Genomic DNA, 17,912 nt, shown 5'->3' with positions numbered 1-17,912 from the left:
AGGAGGTCAAACTACAGCGTCCAGATGTTGTGGCTGAAGGTGAATCTACTGAATACTGAGTGAAAGCGGGCGATTAATACTCAATCACCAATTTTATATTTTTCATTGACATTGGCATCACTTTGCAGACATCTGCATTTTGTAAATATTTATCAAAAATTAAATGAATCCAGATATATATTAAAAAGTAATAAAAAGAAAAAAGTTCAAAGGGAGGTGAATATTTTATCATATGGCCCTTTAATAGGCACTATATTTATATCTACTGTAGCCCTGAGAGTTTCACAAATCTGTGACAGATCAACTGGCGTGAGCATTTACAGAAACGTATTAAAACACGACTGAACGACTAATCATCAAGTTATTGAGAGTACAACGCCTCACTTTAGTACCGTCACAGACGATACTGAAACAATTACACACTACACAAATTTTCTCCTTTATCTATCAGTTTAAAAGCCTCTTCAGTGATTTGGATATCATTTTAAAGTTAGATTTTTATCTCTAATCTGCTCAGAATGCTTGCCGGTCCCCTAGCTGGGCTTTCTGTCCTCACAGTAAACCACTCTGCCCTCCAGTCGCGAACGCTCCGCTTCAAACACCAGCAGATGGCTCAGCAGCGTCTCCTCCGGACCCGACCGGATCAGGGACGGATCGTTGTTCTGCGTTCACAAAAACAAACACCACGGCTAATCAGTCATCCCAGCACAGATTCACATGTAAATACAACATACCCAGCAGAGATAATATTCATACAGTTTCTTCATAATAAACAACTCAACCGTCCACAAACACTTCTGACAGTACGTTTCTTCAGCGTTCATAAGCACTCACCGCCACAGCAGAAATAAAGGCATGAATGAGGTGGTAGTCGGCTGCAGCGTGTCCCGCCATGCTAAACGTCCTGTTAGCTTTACCGACTACCGTGTGCTGTATGGCTCTCTGGGTCTCTGATCTCTGGGTCAGGAAGTCGAACACGCGGATCTCATTACCGTCGTATGACAGCTCTCCCTGTGAACACGCCGGCCATTAGACAGCGGACAAGACTGTGATAGAAAGTTTACAGACATTCGCAAAGTCTTGAGTTTCCAGCGACTCCTAGAGCTCAGAATTTTATCACAAAAACAGTCGTGCATTTTGGTTCTTTCAAAGATTTCTTTTAGGTCTTCTGGAAATACACAGCTCTCACTTTGGTTGTTCCTGTTATCTTTTATACAGGTGATGACATTTCATTTGACATTAGAAATGCCAATACAAAACAACTTTTCCACTGTGACCCCATCCTTTCTTCAATGTATACACACTTGGGTTCATATAGAATTATTTGCCTCAATCATCCGTACCTTGCTGCCATAGATGGTGGTTTTTCGTCTGCAAAGCTCCTCTGTGAACGCCACCATGGAAAAAGCTGCCGTCACTCCTCCTGCAAACTCCATGTTAACAATCTGCACAAACAGAACACACAAACAAAGGCTTCTGACTGGGAATACGAAAACATTTCTGGGAATCTGAAAATGCTCAGCAAGACTAAGCATTCACTGAAACAGATCTTAGACTATTGGGTGATACTATACAGCTATACACCCTGTTAAAGGGGCTAAGCCAAGGCTTTAAGCCACTGAGAGCGCCCAGCCGGGAATCATAAAAACGTAATTGACACGCTTAATATCCGTACTAATAAATGAATGTCCAACTCGTTTTAACTTGCCTTCCACACAGTGTCTTTATTGGCTTTCCAAAAAGCTCCAAAGCGCACAAGCTCCCATTCATAGGTTGTCTTTCACGGTTCGGCATTCCGTGTACAGCATTCCACGTACAGCATTCCGCGGTCAAAAACTGATTTGTCCCTTCCGACTGGAAACTCTACCTAGCCACAAAGGTTCCTACCTTTTATAGGCAAAATTGACAATCAATTGCGAGTACTGACACCAATATAATTACAGTAATTCCAAATCTGCTCCTACACACCCCCTGTCAAAAGTTTTAGGACACTTTCTCATTCAAATAAAGTAGAACCCGTTTCAAAACTTTTGACAGGGGGTGTATATAGATATGTGTAATATTTTGACAATTTGAACTAGATGTCAGTGTTGGACTATGTATGATCTCCTTGATAAAAATTAACAAGGACAGATGTGGACATTGTGGGGTGGAGAAAAGTCCTGAGTGTGTCGTCTAACCTGGTTACTGCAGACGTCGTTGTCACACTCGTAGACACAGCGGCCGTACGGTCCGGTCCTCAGCGCCTCGGTTACCGACTCGACGTCTGGGGACGAGCTCGGACAGATGACGCTCACTGGCCAGCCGGTGTGACCCTAAAGCACACACAGATGCACACATACGGTATAGAAGTGTGTGCAAGAAGCAAAGAGTTGTGCTCACAGGTGGTTTAAGTGCATAAACGGTGGAAACAAAGTGTTCACCCGTTTCACGCTGTTCAGGTAGATTTTACGTGCTGAGTACGGGCACTTTTCTTCTATCGGACAGTCGAGGCAGCGATCTGAAGCACCTGTTGGCTGACAAAAATGATTTTATATTCATATTTCTGAATCAGATATACTTTATTGATCTCTGAGGGAAAACTGCTCCCGTTCAACGTCTTAGAAATACAAACAATGATACACAACTCTACTTATCTGTGAGAGCACTCAAATGAACCGCTCTGCACATTTGTCTGGTCAAGATTAGTCAGCAGATGTCTCATGTTCCTTGGTTCATTATCCACAAATAGAAAATCTTTCTGCAAAAACCTCTGCATCGATTTTAACTATGCTAAAAACATGTCAATTCAAAGTCTTAGAAATACATACGGCGAAAAAAATGTAGATAAACATAAGCAGAAAAATGAGTAGAAAAAGTATAAGCATAAATGTAAAATGTGCATTTTCTAGGAGAATAAAATGGAAGCAAACAGTCCTATAAACAGTGTGTTTCTGAACAGAGGCACGTAGTTTTAACTCAAGATATGAAGTGAAAAAATACAGATGTAGCCATCAAAGGGATCTTTAAGTGGAGTCACATCCTTTAAAACATCATTTCATGAAGCCTTTATGGATTCACAGCACTTTTCATGATTAAAATTATTGGAAAAAACAACCATAAACCTGTTTTTTCCTTTAATAATAACGATGACTGAGCTGGACTTGGACTACATACCTTGTGCTTTTTTTGGAAGTGGCTAACGGACCCAAACGATGACACTTTCACACACCTGCCAAGTACAACCTCCACGTTAATGATTGATCCTCAGAAAAACAGCAAGGACAGACGGCAAACATGTCTATCTCCATGTGGCCCAATAAAAGCAGCGTGGCTTTCTGTTTATCCGGATTCAGGCGTCCAAACAATCAACACACTTATGTCACAGTGATCAGCTGACCAGCTTTGTGCAGAATCAAACTCTTCCTTCTAAACAACAAAAACACGCCTGGAGTTGATGATTGACTTGCTGTTTACCTGCGATCTCCCACCCAGTGATGGATCAGGTCGATGTCATGACACGACTTGGCCAGAAGAGCAAAAGAGCTTTCTGCTTCGTTTCTCCAGTTTCCTCGAACAAACGAGTGAGCAAAGTGGTAATAGCCGACCTGGAAGGAGAGGTCGATGCCGTTTTAAACACACTGGAAACACTGGAAAAACAATTTTAAGAGGCTCAAAAGACAGAACTGCTGACAGTCACATCACTGTAGTAGATAAGTGGTTCTTAAGATCAGGATTATCTTTGTGCTATCACTAACAGGAGACAGTTTAACTGCATTTCACAAAAGTGTTTCACATTTTTTGCTCATTAATATGCAAATCTTAACAGCAAGCCACACGGAAAACTAATCAGACCTTCTACTACTGTTGGACGTTTCTGAAAAATCTGTTAGAGTGAAGCCAAGTTCACCCCCTGTCAAAAGTTTTGAGACGGGTTCTAATTTATTTGAATGAGAAAGTGTCTCAAAACTTTTGACAGGGGGTGTAGCTCATTATTTAGCGAAGATTTCCCACACGTGTTTCTATTTAAACATGACACATAGAAGACCAGTTTGAACTTGTTTGCTTAAAAAAGGGTGTCAAACATGCGGACCGCAGGCCAAAACTGACTGGCCAGAGGGTCCAATCCGGCCCACGAGACGATTTTGTCAGAATTACAAAGACATCAACTGCAAATCATAAATTTAAAATAATTCCTAGACCTTGACAAGTTGTTTTGATCGTAAAGTAAAACAATAGATTGTTCAGTTCCAGATAGCTGTGATTAAATGTCTGAACGCTGTGATCTGAAAGTTGTAAACTGAGGTGTTAGATTGTTGAAACTAAACTTGTTTTTCTGAAGAAATTTCAGGTTGTTCATGATGCTTTGTAGAAAGATAATTCCTTAAATGTGAATATTTCAGAATGAACTTTTTTTCGCACTAAAACAAGAGGAAAATAAGGTTATTTATCGGGGTATTATGTTATGATTTTACCGGTCACTTCAGATCAAACTGGGCTGAATGTAGCGCCCAAACTAAAATGAGTTTACACCAGGCGTAAACTAACCGTGACGTCACCCGTTGGTTTCAACGCCGAGAAAATGAAGCCCGGATTTTGCTACTTCCTGATCGCCGTTTTGGATTTTTTGGAGCCAGTGACGTAAAAAGCGTCACCAAACAGGCTGGACCGGAGAGCAACTAGGGGCAGGATTGGCTGAGGACTCTCTTATCCCGCCCACATTTTACCTCAGAGGCTTCTGTTGCTGTCTATCAAGTATAGCCACGCCCCCTGGCTCCGCCAACTTTAACGATTTATTTAAAATTCAGTATTGATTTATTTTAAGATCGGCCACCTGATCTCTCATTTTGACCATGAAAACTAACGGGAAAAAAATCCTGAGCTGTAGAACATCAGTCTATCAAATTTTATTTTTTCCGGTGATGAATTGGGGTCTATGGAGAAAAACCTTTTTGGAGCCAACCCTAGCGGACGGCGTGATATTGCAAGTTTTTGACACTTCCGGGTGGACTTCAATTCTGGAGCCAGACGCTACGTCCATCTTTATATACAGTCTATGGTTTGCACCCTTGGCTGAAGGTTCAGAGGAGTAAAGGAGTAATCGAGGTGCTACAAAATTAAATCCAGTTATTCACTCTTTAAAGATTACCTGTGACGTAAACACAACATAAAGTTGAGCCTCTACGGTTGTTGGTTTTTAGCATGATGATGAAAGAGCATCAAAAGGAGACGTGATATTTCTGGAGAACATTTGGGCTTTGATTTATAGGAATGACGTCAGCATGAGTGAGTTAAATGAGGTTAAATGGGAATGATGTGTCCTCATCCAAGGTTATTCTGACATGGAGAACAGTGGAAAGACTTTTCTGGGAAATTTCACAACAGCACTCGTTTTGAACATTCCATTCCTCTGGATCTAAATCAAGGTTCAAACTCAGAGAGGATCAGTCTGTGTGGAAGCACAGCTGCATTACAGAATAATACTACCACTCTTTTACCACTTATAAATGAAACTGAGGTTAGCATCCCAACTAAATGAATAAAACACACACAACACACATACATTAGGGTCATTCCGTATGAAACCAACCAATTTTAAGAACACTTCCCACCTGCCCCTCTCAGATTTTGCTAAGTTTTTACATACATTTAGTACATTATGTATGATGGGAAAATCCAAAATTTGAATGCTTTATTGTCATTAGTTTCACAGTTATGGCCATTTGAAGTAGGTAGGGGGTACCCTATTATTGCAGCCAAAATTAAGACTTGAAATGTTCGACCATTTTCAGACTTCTATAACTTCTGAACAACAAAAGATAGAGATCTGAAATTTTCAGACTCATTTCAGTGACCTATAGTCCTCAGAAATGTGAAAATATTTACTTTATATTTATAATTGTATGTTACAGAGAATGACAAAGGTGCGATTTTATCCATCACGAACTTCTAAACTGCTACATTTGTCCACCCATTACACAAAAACTAATCATCATATCCATTAGAGATTTTATGTGGTATAATTTGGCTATCTAAGGATTGGATCTGTATAAAATGAAAGTGCTATGGTATGGAATGCATGAAATATGAACAGCTAAAAATCACAAATATCTGTCCCACCTTGGGATTCAAAGGTCAGTATCAGCATGTGGGATAGGTGGTATCAAACAATAAGACATCATGTGAAATTAGAGGAATTTCCCTAAATTTTGACACCAAGCACAACTTGCTTCTATAAACCCTTCTATGTTTAATGTTGACCTTTGATATGGAATGAACCCTTTAGTACTATTTCTACTGTATTTGCTTCATTCTTACCGGCTCCAGGTGCTGAATATGGATGATATCACCAATGGCTCCAGCGTCTATGAGCTCCTAGAAAATCATCAGTTCATTTTAATTTTTACAACCAAAACAAAGCAAAATCCTATTATGTTGTTTTGTACATTTTCTTCATCACTTGTCCCAGTTTGAGGAAACAGAGTTTTGTTGTTTAATCGCGCAAAAATATACTTTCCTCTTCTATTAAATCTGCTAAAAGTTCAGTCGTGGGTTTTTCCCATGACAACCACTGGATAGTTTATTAACTCTGCTGTCTGATGATTCACTGCAGCTCGTTGCAGTTTTACACGTTCATGAAAGAGATTTACATCTTTTCCTCTCAGTGGAACGTAAAACTTCAAATCATAAGATTTGAGCAGCTCCATTTGCTCGGGCACTAACTAGTCATTTAGATTTCACAGCGCTGAAACTGACGTACACTACCGCTCTGAATGAGGTAAAGCTGCTCTGCTTCATCTAAAGTTGCTCAAAAAGGAGTTTTAAGTTGCCCTATATTAGCTAAAGTTGATATTATTATTTAACATCGCTGTACATTAAAGTCATTACATATTAGTTAAAGTTGCCCTTAATGAGTTAAAGTTGCTCTATATTGTTTAAAGTTGCTCTAGATTCTATAAAGTTGCTGTAAAGGAGTTAAAGTTGCTCTATATTAGTTAAAGTTGCTCTATAATAATTAAAGTTGCTTCATTTCAGTTAAAGTTGGTGTATATTTGTTAAAGTTACTCCATATCAGTTAAAATTGCTCCAAATTAAAGTTGCTGAAAATGATTTAAAGTTGCTCTATATTGTATAAAGTTGCTCCAGATTCTATAAAGTTGCTGTAAAGGAGTTAAAGTTGCTCTATAATAATTAATGTTGCTCTATATTAGTTAAATTTGCTCTATAATAATTAAAGTTGCTTCATATTACTTAAAGTTGCTCTATAATAATTAAAGTTGCTCTATATTAAAGTTGCTCTATATTAGTTAAAGTTGCTCTATAATAATTAAAGTTGCTCTATAATAATTAAAGTTGCTCTATATTAGCTAAAGTTGCTCTATATTAGTTAAAGTTGCTCTATAATAATTAAAGTTGCTCTATATTAAAGTTGCTCTATATTAGTTAAAGTTGCTCTATAATAATTAAAGTTGCTTCATATTAGTTAAAGTTGCTCTATAATAATTAAAGTTGCTCTATAATAATTAAAGTTGCTCTATATTAGCTAAAGTTGCTCTATAATAATTAAAGTTGCTCTATATTAGTTAAAGTTGCTCTATAATAATTAAAGTTGCTCTATATTAGCTAAAGTTGCTCTATATTAGTTAAAGTTGCTCTATAATAATTAAAGTTGCTTTATATTGAAGTTGCTCTATATTAGTTAAAGTTGCTCTATAATAATTAAAGTTGCTCTATATTAGTTAAAGTTGCTCTATATTAGCTAAAGTTGCTCTATAATAATTAAAGTTGCTCTATATTAGTTAAAGTTGCTCTATAATAATTAAAGTTGCTCTATATTAGTTAAAGTTGCTCTATAATAATTAAAGTTGTTCAAAATGAGCTAAAGTTGCTCTATATTAGTTAAAGTTGCTCCATATTAGTTAAAGTTGCTCTATATTGGTTAAAGTTGCTCTATAATAATTAAAGTTGTTCCATATTAGTTAAAGTTGTTCCATATTACAGTTGCTCAAAATGAGTTAAAGTTTCTCTATTTTAGTTGAAGTTGACATAAAAAAAACGTCTTTTCTTCCAAAAATAAGGACTTTTTAAGTGACCCCAAATGTTTGAACGGTGGTGTATTTGAAACTATTTTCTGTTAAAGAAAACTGTCCAGTGTGTGGATAAGCTGACAATGTTCACCTTAATCTTGCGGATGAGTGGATCGTAGCGGAGAACGTGGCCCACAGACAGCATCACACCGCTCTGAATACAAGCCTCTACGATGGCTACGCAGTCCTCTGCAGTCGTCTAAAGACACGAAGGCATTACTGTGAAAGAAAGCTACGAGGGTTTTCCATCTGAGACGCCAAAATGATGCTAAAGCGTGATGAAAAATACAGCAGATGGCAGACAGCACAGACTCATAGAGTAATATTAAAATGCTAAAATAACAGTATAATAATAACAGTACATTTGTGTAAAATCACTCTGTAGGGAACACTCATATCACAGTTATTCCTTATATAAATGTACAGATCTACTCACTGCCATTGGTTTCTCCAGCAGAATATGGTAGCCTTCCTTTGCAAAGGCCACAGCAGGCTCCTGGGAAACATACAGCAAAATAGTTGACTCAAGAGATGAATATTAAGGTTCCAAATAGCATTAAGAACTGTAATTTATACAGACAATCACCAGCCACTTTACTAAATACACCTGTGGAATCTGATGCATAGAAAGAAAAACGTGTTTTGGTGATGTAGAGGACCACATTAGACACAAAAGTCAATCTGCAAACTGATCAGAGAAACCTCACAATAAACAGACGGGAATTAGCAAACACATGGAGTTTTTGCCTTACAACTAAAAATACTGTTCGACCAGAAACATCATTCATCTGGAGGCTTTCCTGAAGTGTTTCAAATGCATTTATTGGTCTTTATTTACACTCACACCGTTACAGATGGAGCCTAGTAACGGTAATTATGAGAACTACTTCTACAATGTTTTATTGTAGTAAAGCAGATTTATTTACTCCAAATAAAGCATTTTAACACAGTTTAGTGCAGATTTAAGACTTTGTGAAGCATTTATTGGCTGATTTCCAACAGCATCAAGCTTCTGGCTGTGATATCTGTTTATTTTTTTCGTTTTTTTTGTGTTTGTTTCTGGTTTTTACACTTCATCTATCTGATAGGTGTGTTTACCTTATGAAGTTGATCCGGAGTGCAAATTAACACGGCGTCTGCAAACTTGTCTCTCTCCAACATGCTTTGCCAGTCTGTTCAGGAAAGAAAGGAGGATTTAGTAACTAAGTGCAAGGCAGATAATTATTAAGTATTTATTACAGTTATTTTAAAGCTCGCCTTCAAACATGTTTTCATCTGGAATGTTGTGCTGCTTCTGAAGTTTGGTGCGAGCGAACTTCCTCGGGTCGGCCACTGCAACGACCTGAAGAGGTGGAAGTGAGGAAAGAAAGCAGAAAGTTCTCTGTTCGATATTACACATGTGGACAGTGGTGTAAAAAGCATTTAGACAGAAGTTATTCTGTTGTTTTCACTGTGAAGCACATTGGTCACCCTCTGGGCTGTTGTTAAGAGTTTATAGAAATAAACTTTGATTTATTGATTAATTGAGCCACAGAACAGAGTCAATGAGGCTTTTGATACTGGTTTCTGTAATCATGTCACACTTTTCCTGAAGGGCTCGGAGAAGCTGTTGTTGGAGATGACAAATGTCAGAGGCGTGGGCGTCCAGGGCTGGTTTCGGCTCTCAAAGTCACGTCAGCTTCATGTTTCTTTTCCTTGTCATCTGTGGCATTGTGTCACCTGAATAAAATCTGCCTTTTAAGGCTTTTATTGTTGCCGGTCAAAGGAGCGTCTGGTCACCTGATCTGCGTCCTTTAAAGCCCCCACTGACTAAACAGTGGAGTTTCTCATTTACAGCAATATTTTCCCTGTTTTCAGTGCACGTCATTACAAAAAACAGAGGGTCTGCTTCTTGTACATGTCTGGAAAAAGCTATCTTGTCAAACGTGTTTTATTTTCAACAAACACATGAGGCAAGGCGAGGTTATTTGTATTTGTTTAAGTGCATTACAATGGCAAAGAAACACATTCAGAGAAAGCGATTTAAAGGTAGACATACATTAAAATCATAAAAGTAGACATTAAGATCATAACTACAGACTGAGATTGAGCATCTAAGAGAAATCTGCAGTAAAACATCTGGTTTTCAGGCTGGATTTAAAAGAGCCGACAGTCTGAGCAGACCTCAGGTGTTCAGGAAGTTTGTTCCACAGGTGAGGAGCAGAATAGCTGAACGTTGCTTCGCTATTTCTTGGTTCTGGTTCTGGGAACTCACAGTAAACCTGTCCCTGATGACCTCTGGATGCTTCATAAGGAGATAATAGGTCCAGGAGATCATTCAGTGGTTTGCAGACCAGGAGTCAGATTTTTTTTAACTCTATTCTTTGACTAACAGGAGGCCAGGGTCGTGATTTGAGGACCGGTGTAATCACAATAACACTTCCCAGGAGTGTCAGGTTGTAGGACCAGCTCTCATCCAATAAACAAAACTGCAACTCCTTTGTGTATATATTCTTAAATTTTGTTTTGTTGTTTTCATTGTGTGTATTATTCTTATTTATCTTATATATATCCTATGTCTTTAATTTAAAGATGGGTTCTCTTGATTTTTCTTACTGTCACTTTGCAAATTTCCGCTATTCTATTCTATTCTATTCTATTCTATTCTATTCTATTCTATTCTATTCCTCACCTTCATGCGTTCAGGGTGGATAGATGCATAACTAGAGTGGAGCTCTCCTCGACATCCAGCTCCAGCCACGATCACACGGACAGGAGAAGTCATTCTGGAGACCTGAGAACTTTGGAGCAAATCACAGTTGAACAGACTCATCTATCCACGTGTCTGAGGAGGAATAATGTACCTGCACAGTCCCTCACATTGGTACTTCCTGTAGTCTGGTCTTCTGATACCACTCTCTACATACACTTCTTTTAACATTAGCCATCATTTAAAGGTGCAATAATTAACCCAAATTGACTTTTGAAACGCGGACTCCAACAGAAGCAGTGAATAAGAAAATGCAGCTTATTAAAATGCATTACATTGTGCTTCTATTTAATCGTATTTGTCGGTTTATTTACACGGTTGTTTGTACCTGTTCTGTCCCACACAGTTCTCTCAGCTTTCCGTCCTTCTTCCGCGTCTCTTCTGGAGCTGAAAATCATCAGAGTCCAGAAAACGGCAACCAGAAAGCGCTGCTTCACCAGAAAACCGAGCAGGAAGCAGCCCGACCGTCTCCTCACGCCCCCTGCAGTCAATGAAGGCAGCATCGCTTTACCCGTGCTGCATTCACTGCACCTCGGAAACTACTCTTCTTGCTTTAAAAATGCCACTTGCTGCAAGATTAGAAGAGAACTGCTGCTTCATGCCTATATAGAAAGTATTACCACACTAATTAAAGCTCTAGCTAGCTGTTTGTGGATATTATTTTTCTTCTCCCAACATGTATATATTAATAAAGATGATAATAACTAATATTTTTTGGGATAGGATATATTTTTCTCACCTCTTGCTGTTTGATTTATTTTTCTGAGGCTGAGTCTTTTAATTTTTTACTTTAATTTATAAATAAATCTGGTAAACCTCCATTATTAATAAAAATGTAGGATTTGAGCTTCAGTATTTTTTAACTTTAATTTATAAATATATCAATTAAATCCCCATAATTAATTGTAATGTAGGATATGGGTCAGAGTATTTTTTTATTTTAATTCCTAAATAACTCAGTAAAATCATCATATTTAATAATAATGTACGATCTGAGTTTTTTTCTTAATTTTAATTCATAAACAAATCAGGTATATCTTCAAAATTAATAACTGTGTAGGCTCTGGGTCAGATTTTTTTTTTTGCTTTAATTTATAAATAAATCAAGTAAATTCCCACAATTAATAATGTGCGGATCTGAGTCTGACTATGTTTTTCTTAACTTTAATTCATAAATAAATCAGGTAAATCTCCATAATTATTGATAATTTAAGATCTAGGTCAAAATATTTTCTGCTACGATCAATTTATAAATAAATCAAATCAATCCCCATAATTAATGATAATATAGGATCTGAGTATTTTTACTTTATTTGAAAAACTCAAGTAAATCTCCATAATTAATAGCAACTTATACAAATATTAATTTACCTTGCAATTTTATTTGGTCAGAAGCATTTGTATTTATATAATTTTGCAGAATTTTAACATTTAATATTAAAATTGTCAACTACATTTGCAACGTCAGTCTTATATCCCTACTGAAAATCACTTTGACTTTAGTTTTAAATGTGTGTCATGAATAACAGTGACTTGACTGGAATCATGTGCAAATTTAGTTGCTGACTCGATGAAATTAAATAAATCCGAAATCTACACAGCGTAAATTCAGTTTCGGATTTCAACGTGACTCCAAACGCAACTCCACGGAGACTTCGGAAAACCTCGGCTTCCTTCGTCAGTCCCGAACCTCACATACAGCAGGGTCACATGACGCGATTAACTGTAGCGTGAGCTCAGCTTTTTGCTGCCCCGTAGCTGCGAATAGTTCCGATGCCAGCTAGATTTAGTCATTTTATTATTTTCCGAGCTTCAAATTAGCTTTACACCAGAACTTACATCTTCGTAAAAGTCTGGTTTTAGAGCTGTGTACCACGGAATCGCGGTTTTGGGGGCATCTCTTTCTCTCTGTGTGTGCTAGCTAGCTGAAGTTAGCGCGTTAGCTAACGTCAACATGAATGTAGACAACGTAAACCAGACTTCTGCTGCTACAGGAGTCCCTTCGACCACTTCAACTTCAACTAACTGTATCGCCAACGATAATGCAGCAGCCAGCATCAGCAGCATCCCTTCGGTCACGAGTAACGGTAATGTGGCTTTAGCTGCTGTTGTTGTTGGTGTTATTGTGTTTTAAGCAGCTGGTTTCACGTCTCCAGTGGGAAATGTACTCGTCAAACATTAACTATTTAACATATAATAACGAGGTCAACATGGCTGACCGTGAGAAGACGTCTGTTTTTAAAACAGGTAGCATATTAGCATCATTAGCTCGTCAACCAAATGAAGTACAGATGTATGAGGCTGTCACAGTTTAATGTGAATATTACAGCTGCATGCAAAGCTATTCAACCCCTGACATTTGGCAGCTGCAGACCATTACTAAATCATATTAAAGGTGAGCAGTTAATTTATTGAAATATAATACAACAACAAAAATGAAGATTTAATTCATAATCCATCCGAAATTTCAACTCAACACAAGACAAGGCTAGATAAATACACATAATTGCACTACAAATCCAATGCCATCCACCTGTATGTAGACATTTGGAGGTGAGTTAAACGGTGACATATGCTAAACATTGAGTAGTACTCATGTCTATAAATCCACAAAACACATGTAGAATAATGTGACTTACTTAATCTTTGATTCCATGCCTTCTGGTGACAGCCCTGTGTAAACTGTAATGCTGATCGGAAATAATGGGAACTTCAAGAGACGTCTGTGTAGGTTCTTATTCATCCAGGTCATGGTTATAAACAACTTTGGATAGCTTTAAAAGATATTTGGAGTCCCCACAAGGACTGGTTTGAGGACTCTCAGCTGTTCCATCCTACCAGTTGTGATTTACGGATGTGAATCTAGGAACATAAATAATGAAATGTCCAACATGGTTTTACAGATGTATGCTACAGTATGTATCTCTTACACAGACAGAATGATCAATGAAGATGTTTTAAAAACATTAAACACAAGTTATATGCTGCTGAACAAAATTAGGAAACGGCAAGCAACATTTTTTTGGACACATTTTAAGGAAAGAGACCCTGGAATATAACGTCACAAATGGAAAAATTAATAGGAAGAGAGGACGAGGCAGACAGAATGAAAATGACTGACATCATGGAGACGCATGGGACGGGCAGCAATAACAATTCAGAAAGCAAAAGATCGGATTAGATGGAGAGGAATGATCATCTACGCTGAACGGCATGGCACTAGATTGAGAAGGACTGGACGGGTTGTTGTGTTTTTATGGTGACCTAAACTCAGTCATACAGTGAATTGTCTTTGTGCTACTTTGAGCTAAAAAGTGGATTCTAACGAGATGTGAGACTTTATTTAATGCACTGAAAAGAGGTTCAGTCTGGGAGCTCCAAGTCTTTTCTCTTTGCAATACTATTAAACTCTCTCTTCTCGAAGTAAAAACTCTTCTTATTACTTGTGAAATGTGGCGGATAGTTTGATATGTTTTTCAACTCATCTTTGTAACCTCTGTCACAGCTTCAGCCTCAGCAGCCGTGGTAACGCCATCAGCCGACACATCTGTCTCCAACGGCGTCTACATTCCTGGAGGCATCACCAACGGAGATGTGAAGCCTGCCATCTCCACCACGCCTCTGGCTGACTTCCTCATGCAGCTGGAAGAGTACACGCCTACAGTAAGTCATTCTGCCTGCTGAATTGGACATTTCTAGATGAGGACACGTTGTGAGAAAGGCTGCATGTTGTCACTGAGCGTAATAACGTTCCTCACATGTTAATGAGTCGTTTTGTTTTTTTCCAGATTCCTGATGCAGTTACAGGCTACTACCTCAACCGGGCTGGCTTTGAGGCTTCTGATCCAAGAATGTGAGTTCATGAAACGCAGACTAGCTGTGCACCAAATGCGACAAATCAGAACGCCTTTCAGAGATTATAGCTGCTGCATTTAGAAGTTAGTCATGAACAGTAACCTCTAAAACGCTTTGGTGAATCTGAGTTAATCCGTTAAATTACAAATGAATCATGAAAGATCTTGTTTAAGCTCACAGGCTCTGCTTATATAGAGCTGTATGATGAGCTTTAATCTGGGTTTTTATGGTGTTTAACCAATAACCTGGAATCAGACAGATCCACACTGAAACAGCAGAATTGAGAATTCTGTTTGACAACTTCAGTAAACGGTGAAACAAATGGGATGAATGCACATCTGCAACCATTTACACAAATTTCAGGACACTGAATCGTTTTCTTGTGCTGCTGTAATTTGGAAAAACTAGTTTTATTGAAACCTCTTAGGGCAGCAGTGTTGTTTGAATTTAGATCAGCAGCTTTGAGGCAGTTAATGTGATATCTAATATTATTATTCTCTGGAATATTGTTTAGATTACAGAGTAAAACATGAAAACATTTCAAACTCAGAAATCAGCATGTTAGACTGACTGCTGTCTGTTTGACTTTCATCATCCTGCACAGTTTTTTTGATGTGCCAGAGAAGAATCTTAACATCAAAATGCAGAGAATTAATTAATACTAAACCTGTTTTGTTAGTCAAGGTTTCATTTACTTAAGCATAGCTGGCTGACTCTTTATCAGATGGTCCGAAATAACAAGAAAATGTGGACATTTCTAATAAAAAATTAAACACATACTAGCTGCCTTTTCAGTGCATGGATGGTTCATGTTTTACTGTAATGAGTAGTCACCTCCAAAATACCCTCAGGGCTCCAGACTGAGACCGGAATGGTTCCATTTGTGACCTTTTTTGAGTTAAAATTTCAAATGGTCGCATTGTGCTGATGACTGATGACCATTAAGCTGTAATAGAGCCACTCTAACCGACACAGACAGCTACTGTATTAATCACAGCGGTGGAAAGTCGGACTGTTTTAGCTTCGATGTATTTACACTTAAAAATGTGGTCTTTCTTGTCGTGACATGAAGAGCACACCTGCATGAGCTGCTCATAGAAAAGAGCTCATGCAGAAAAAAGTCACTCGGTTTCATCTGGGACTACCCTGACGTTAGAACGTCCTCGTTTAACTCGTTACAGGATCATTTTTGGTCACACACCTGTTTGAACACTGCAGATACCACAGCCTGCTGTGTGGGGCGTTTAGGGAACATCGGTAAATTGTAGTGTCTATTGATGAGAAGATGTTCCTCAAATGATGTGTTTTGCCTGAGACAAGGTGTGTATCCTTCATGGTAAATGGTCAATGGTAAATACAATCTAAATATGTTTTGAATCAAGACCAGCCCTTTTGTGATTGAATAATTACACTTTCTCACTGGAGTCTTGACTCACTTTGGCCAAAAATAAAAACTTTAGAAGAACACATAGTGACAGTGGTTGTGATAAAACCTTTTTTTTTTTTTAATGAACACGGATAAAAGAACAAAATAATCTACGGAACAGTCTTTCAGCGTTTTTTTTCCCCTTCAGTTTTTCAAATCAGAGCAACAGTTTTATGCAAGAAACTTTGGAAAACCACCAACAGTTCTCCTTTGTTTTTCTGTCCCACTTTCATTTTTAAGAACATTGAAGAAGCCTCCACATGTATACCCAAGCAGCTTGTTTAAGAGGATAAAACTTTGAATAAAATGTATGTAAAAGTGGAGGGAGTGAAGTTAAGGTTTCCTCTCCTGTGGTTTAAACGTACCACAGCCGGTGAAGAAGTTCGTCTGGAGGCCTGTTCCTGCACACTGGGTTTAAATGTTTTTAAAAAAGCATAAAATATAAATTCTTTATGTTTGTCTTTGGTCTCAGAATGAAAGTAGGTAAAACATTAAAATGAAATCTGGTGATTAAACTCACAGATTGGCTGTGAACAGACGGGTAGAAGCGCATTAGTAATTGTCTTTTTCGCTCCTCTAGAATCCGTCTGATCTCGCTTGCTTCTCAGAAGTTCATCTCAGACATCGCTAACGATGCGCTGCAGTACTGCAAGATGAAGGGCACCGCCTCAGGAAGCTCCAGAAGTAAGACAAAGGTGAGTGTTTACCTGATTTTAACCTGCACATTCACACAGCATCATTTTTTTTCCTGACAGTTTTTTTGTTTTCTTCTGTTTCCTTTTCCATAATAGGATAAGAAGTACACTCTGACTATGGAGGACCTGACTCCTGCCCTCTCAGAATACGGCGTGAATGTCAAGAAGCCTTATTATTTTACATAGAAATCCTTCACAGCGTTTTGCTTTCGGTAGTAATTCTCCCCGCGCTGACCCCGTAGAGTCCGCAGACACCTTCACCGCTAAATGTTTTCTGACCATGATTTAGTACAGCTTTGACAAATCTTTGTAGTCACTTTGCAATTTGTCGTTTTTTTGTGGAGCCGTCTTTGCATTTTGTTAAATTGTGACTTTTTGTTTTATTGTTAAATAAAACCTTTAACAAAAACCTCAGACTTTTTTCTTGTCCTTCAGAAGATACTTTAACTGTTTAACCACCGTAATAAAATCATCTCCTCCCCGACACATCTGACACTCATGCAGCCTCCGTTTTTAACGTTCTCTTTGGATGTCCTTTCCAAGTTCATGTCAAACACACCGGACACATCTGATCTGAATGACTTTGTGTTACTTCCATCTGACCAAAGAGTATGATGCAAACCGAGAATGACAATCCGTTTGCTAATCAAACTTTAACCCTTCTGCTATGTTATAGGTCAAATTGACCCATTTTAAGGTAAAAGCAATTAAAAAAACAACTTTTTTCAGTATGAAATGTCTGCTTGGTTTAGTTATTGTAATCAGCAAATAAAATGGAAATGGTTCATTTCACATATTTGCAATCCCACCCTGAACAGACGTTTTGTGTTAATTTATCAACTCCATGAAAAGAAAAAAAAAATCTAAAATTAAAAAAAAATCAATGTCATATAAAACCTTTGTGTGTCTTTCCAGTGTATTTTTTTAATGAAGTTTTAACATGCATGCATTTTTCATGAAAACAAGTGAATTCTGCTCATTGAACCATGATTTGTGAGCACTAAAGAACTTCACTGCACTAAATATTGATAGAGATGTTTAATAATGGAGTTAATAATGACACATAAACAGTGTTTTATGGGATTTTTTGTTTCTGACACTTTTAGATAATCAAACATGAA

The 17,912-nt window shown here is 37.9% G+C and overlaps 2 protein-coding genes across 3 annotated transcripts; one reads left to right on the top strand and one right to left on the bottom strand.

The window, feature by feature from the left end:
* Nucleotides 1–221: 221 nt before the first annotated feature.
* zgc:154075 (uncharacterized protein LOC556929 homolog) lies at nucleotides 222–11,443 on the bottom strand. 2 transcript variants are annotated; one of them, XM_022198790.2, is made up of 14 exons: nucleotides 11,144–11,443; nucleotides 10,738–10,846; nucleotides 9,324–9,408; nucleotides 9,165–9,238; nucleotides 8,503–8,562; nucleotides 8,158–8,265; nucleotides 6,298–6,354; nucleotides 3,457–3,587; nucleotides 3,157–3,211; nucleotides 2,424–2,516; nucleotides 2,181–2,315; nucleotides 1,344–1,445; nucleotides 835–1,011; nucleotides 222–662 (listed from the first exon to the last, which is right to left on the bottom strand). In XM_022198790.2, exons 2-14 carry the CDS (start codon nucleotides 10,828–10,830, stop codon nucleotides 534–536), a joined length of 1,299 nt encoding a protein of 432 aa, XP_022054482.1. In that variant the 5' UTR covers nucleotides 10,831–10,846; nucleotides 11,144–11,443; the 3' UTR covers nucleotides 222–533. The 2 variants fall into 2 exon arrangements, with proteins under 2 accessions (XP_022054482.1, XP_051806222.1); XM_051950262.1 differs by lacking the exon at nucleotides 10,738–10,846 and having other exon boundaries at nucleotides 11,144–11,442.
* A 1,063-nt stretch (nucleotides 11,444–12,506) lies between these two features.
* On the top strand, nucleotides 12,507–17,200 carry taf10 (TAF10 RNA polymerase II, TATA box binding protein (TBP)-associated factor). Its single transcript, XM_022198791.2, has 5 exons — nucleotides 12,507–12,902; nucleotides 14,321–14,478; nucleotides 14,604–14,668; nucleotides 16,677–16,791; nucleotides 16,888–17,200. The coding sequence occupies exons 1-5, from the start codon at nucleotides 12,770–12,772 to the stop codon at nucleotides 16,975–16,977; spliced, it is 561 nt and encodes a 186-aa protein (XP_022054483.2). The 5' UTR covers nucleotides 12,507–12,769; the 3' UTR covers nucleotides 16,978–17,200.
* Nucleotides 17,201–17,912: the final 712 nt, after the last annotated feature.

The sequence above is a fragment of the Acanthochromis polyacanthus genome, chromosome 6, assembly GCF_021347895.1.
Source record: "Acanthochromis polyacanthus isolate Apoly-LR-REF ecotype Palm Island chromosome 6, KAUST_Apoly_ChrSc, whole genome shotgun sequence".
NCBI classification, from domain to species: Eukaryota; Metazoa; Chordata; class Actinopteri; family Pomacentridae; genus Acanthochromis; species Acanthochromis polyacanthus.
This window is presented reverse-complemented; position numbering and strand designations above follow the sequence as displayed.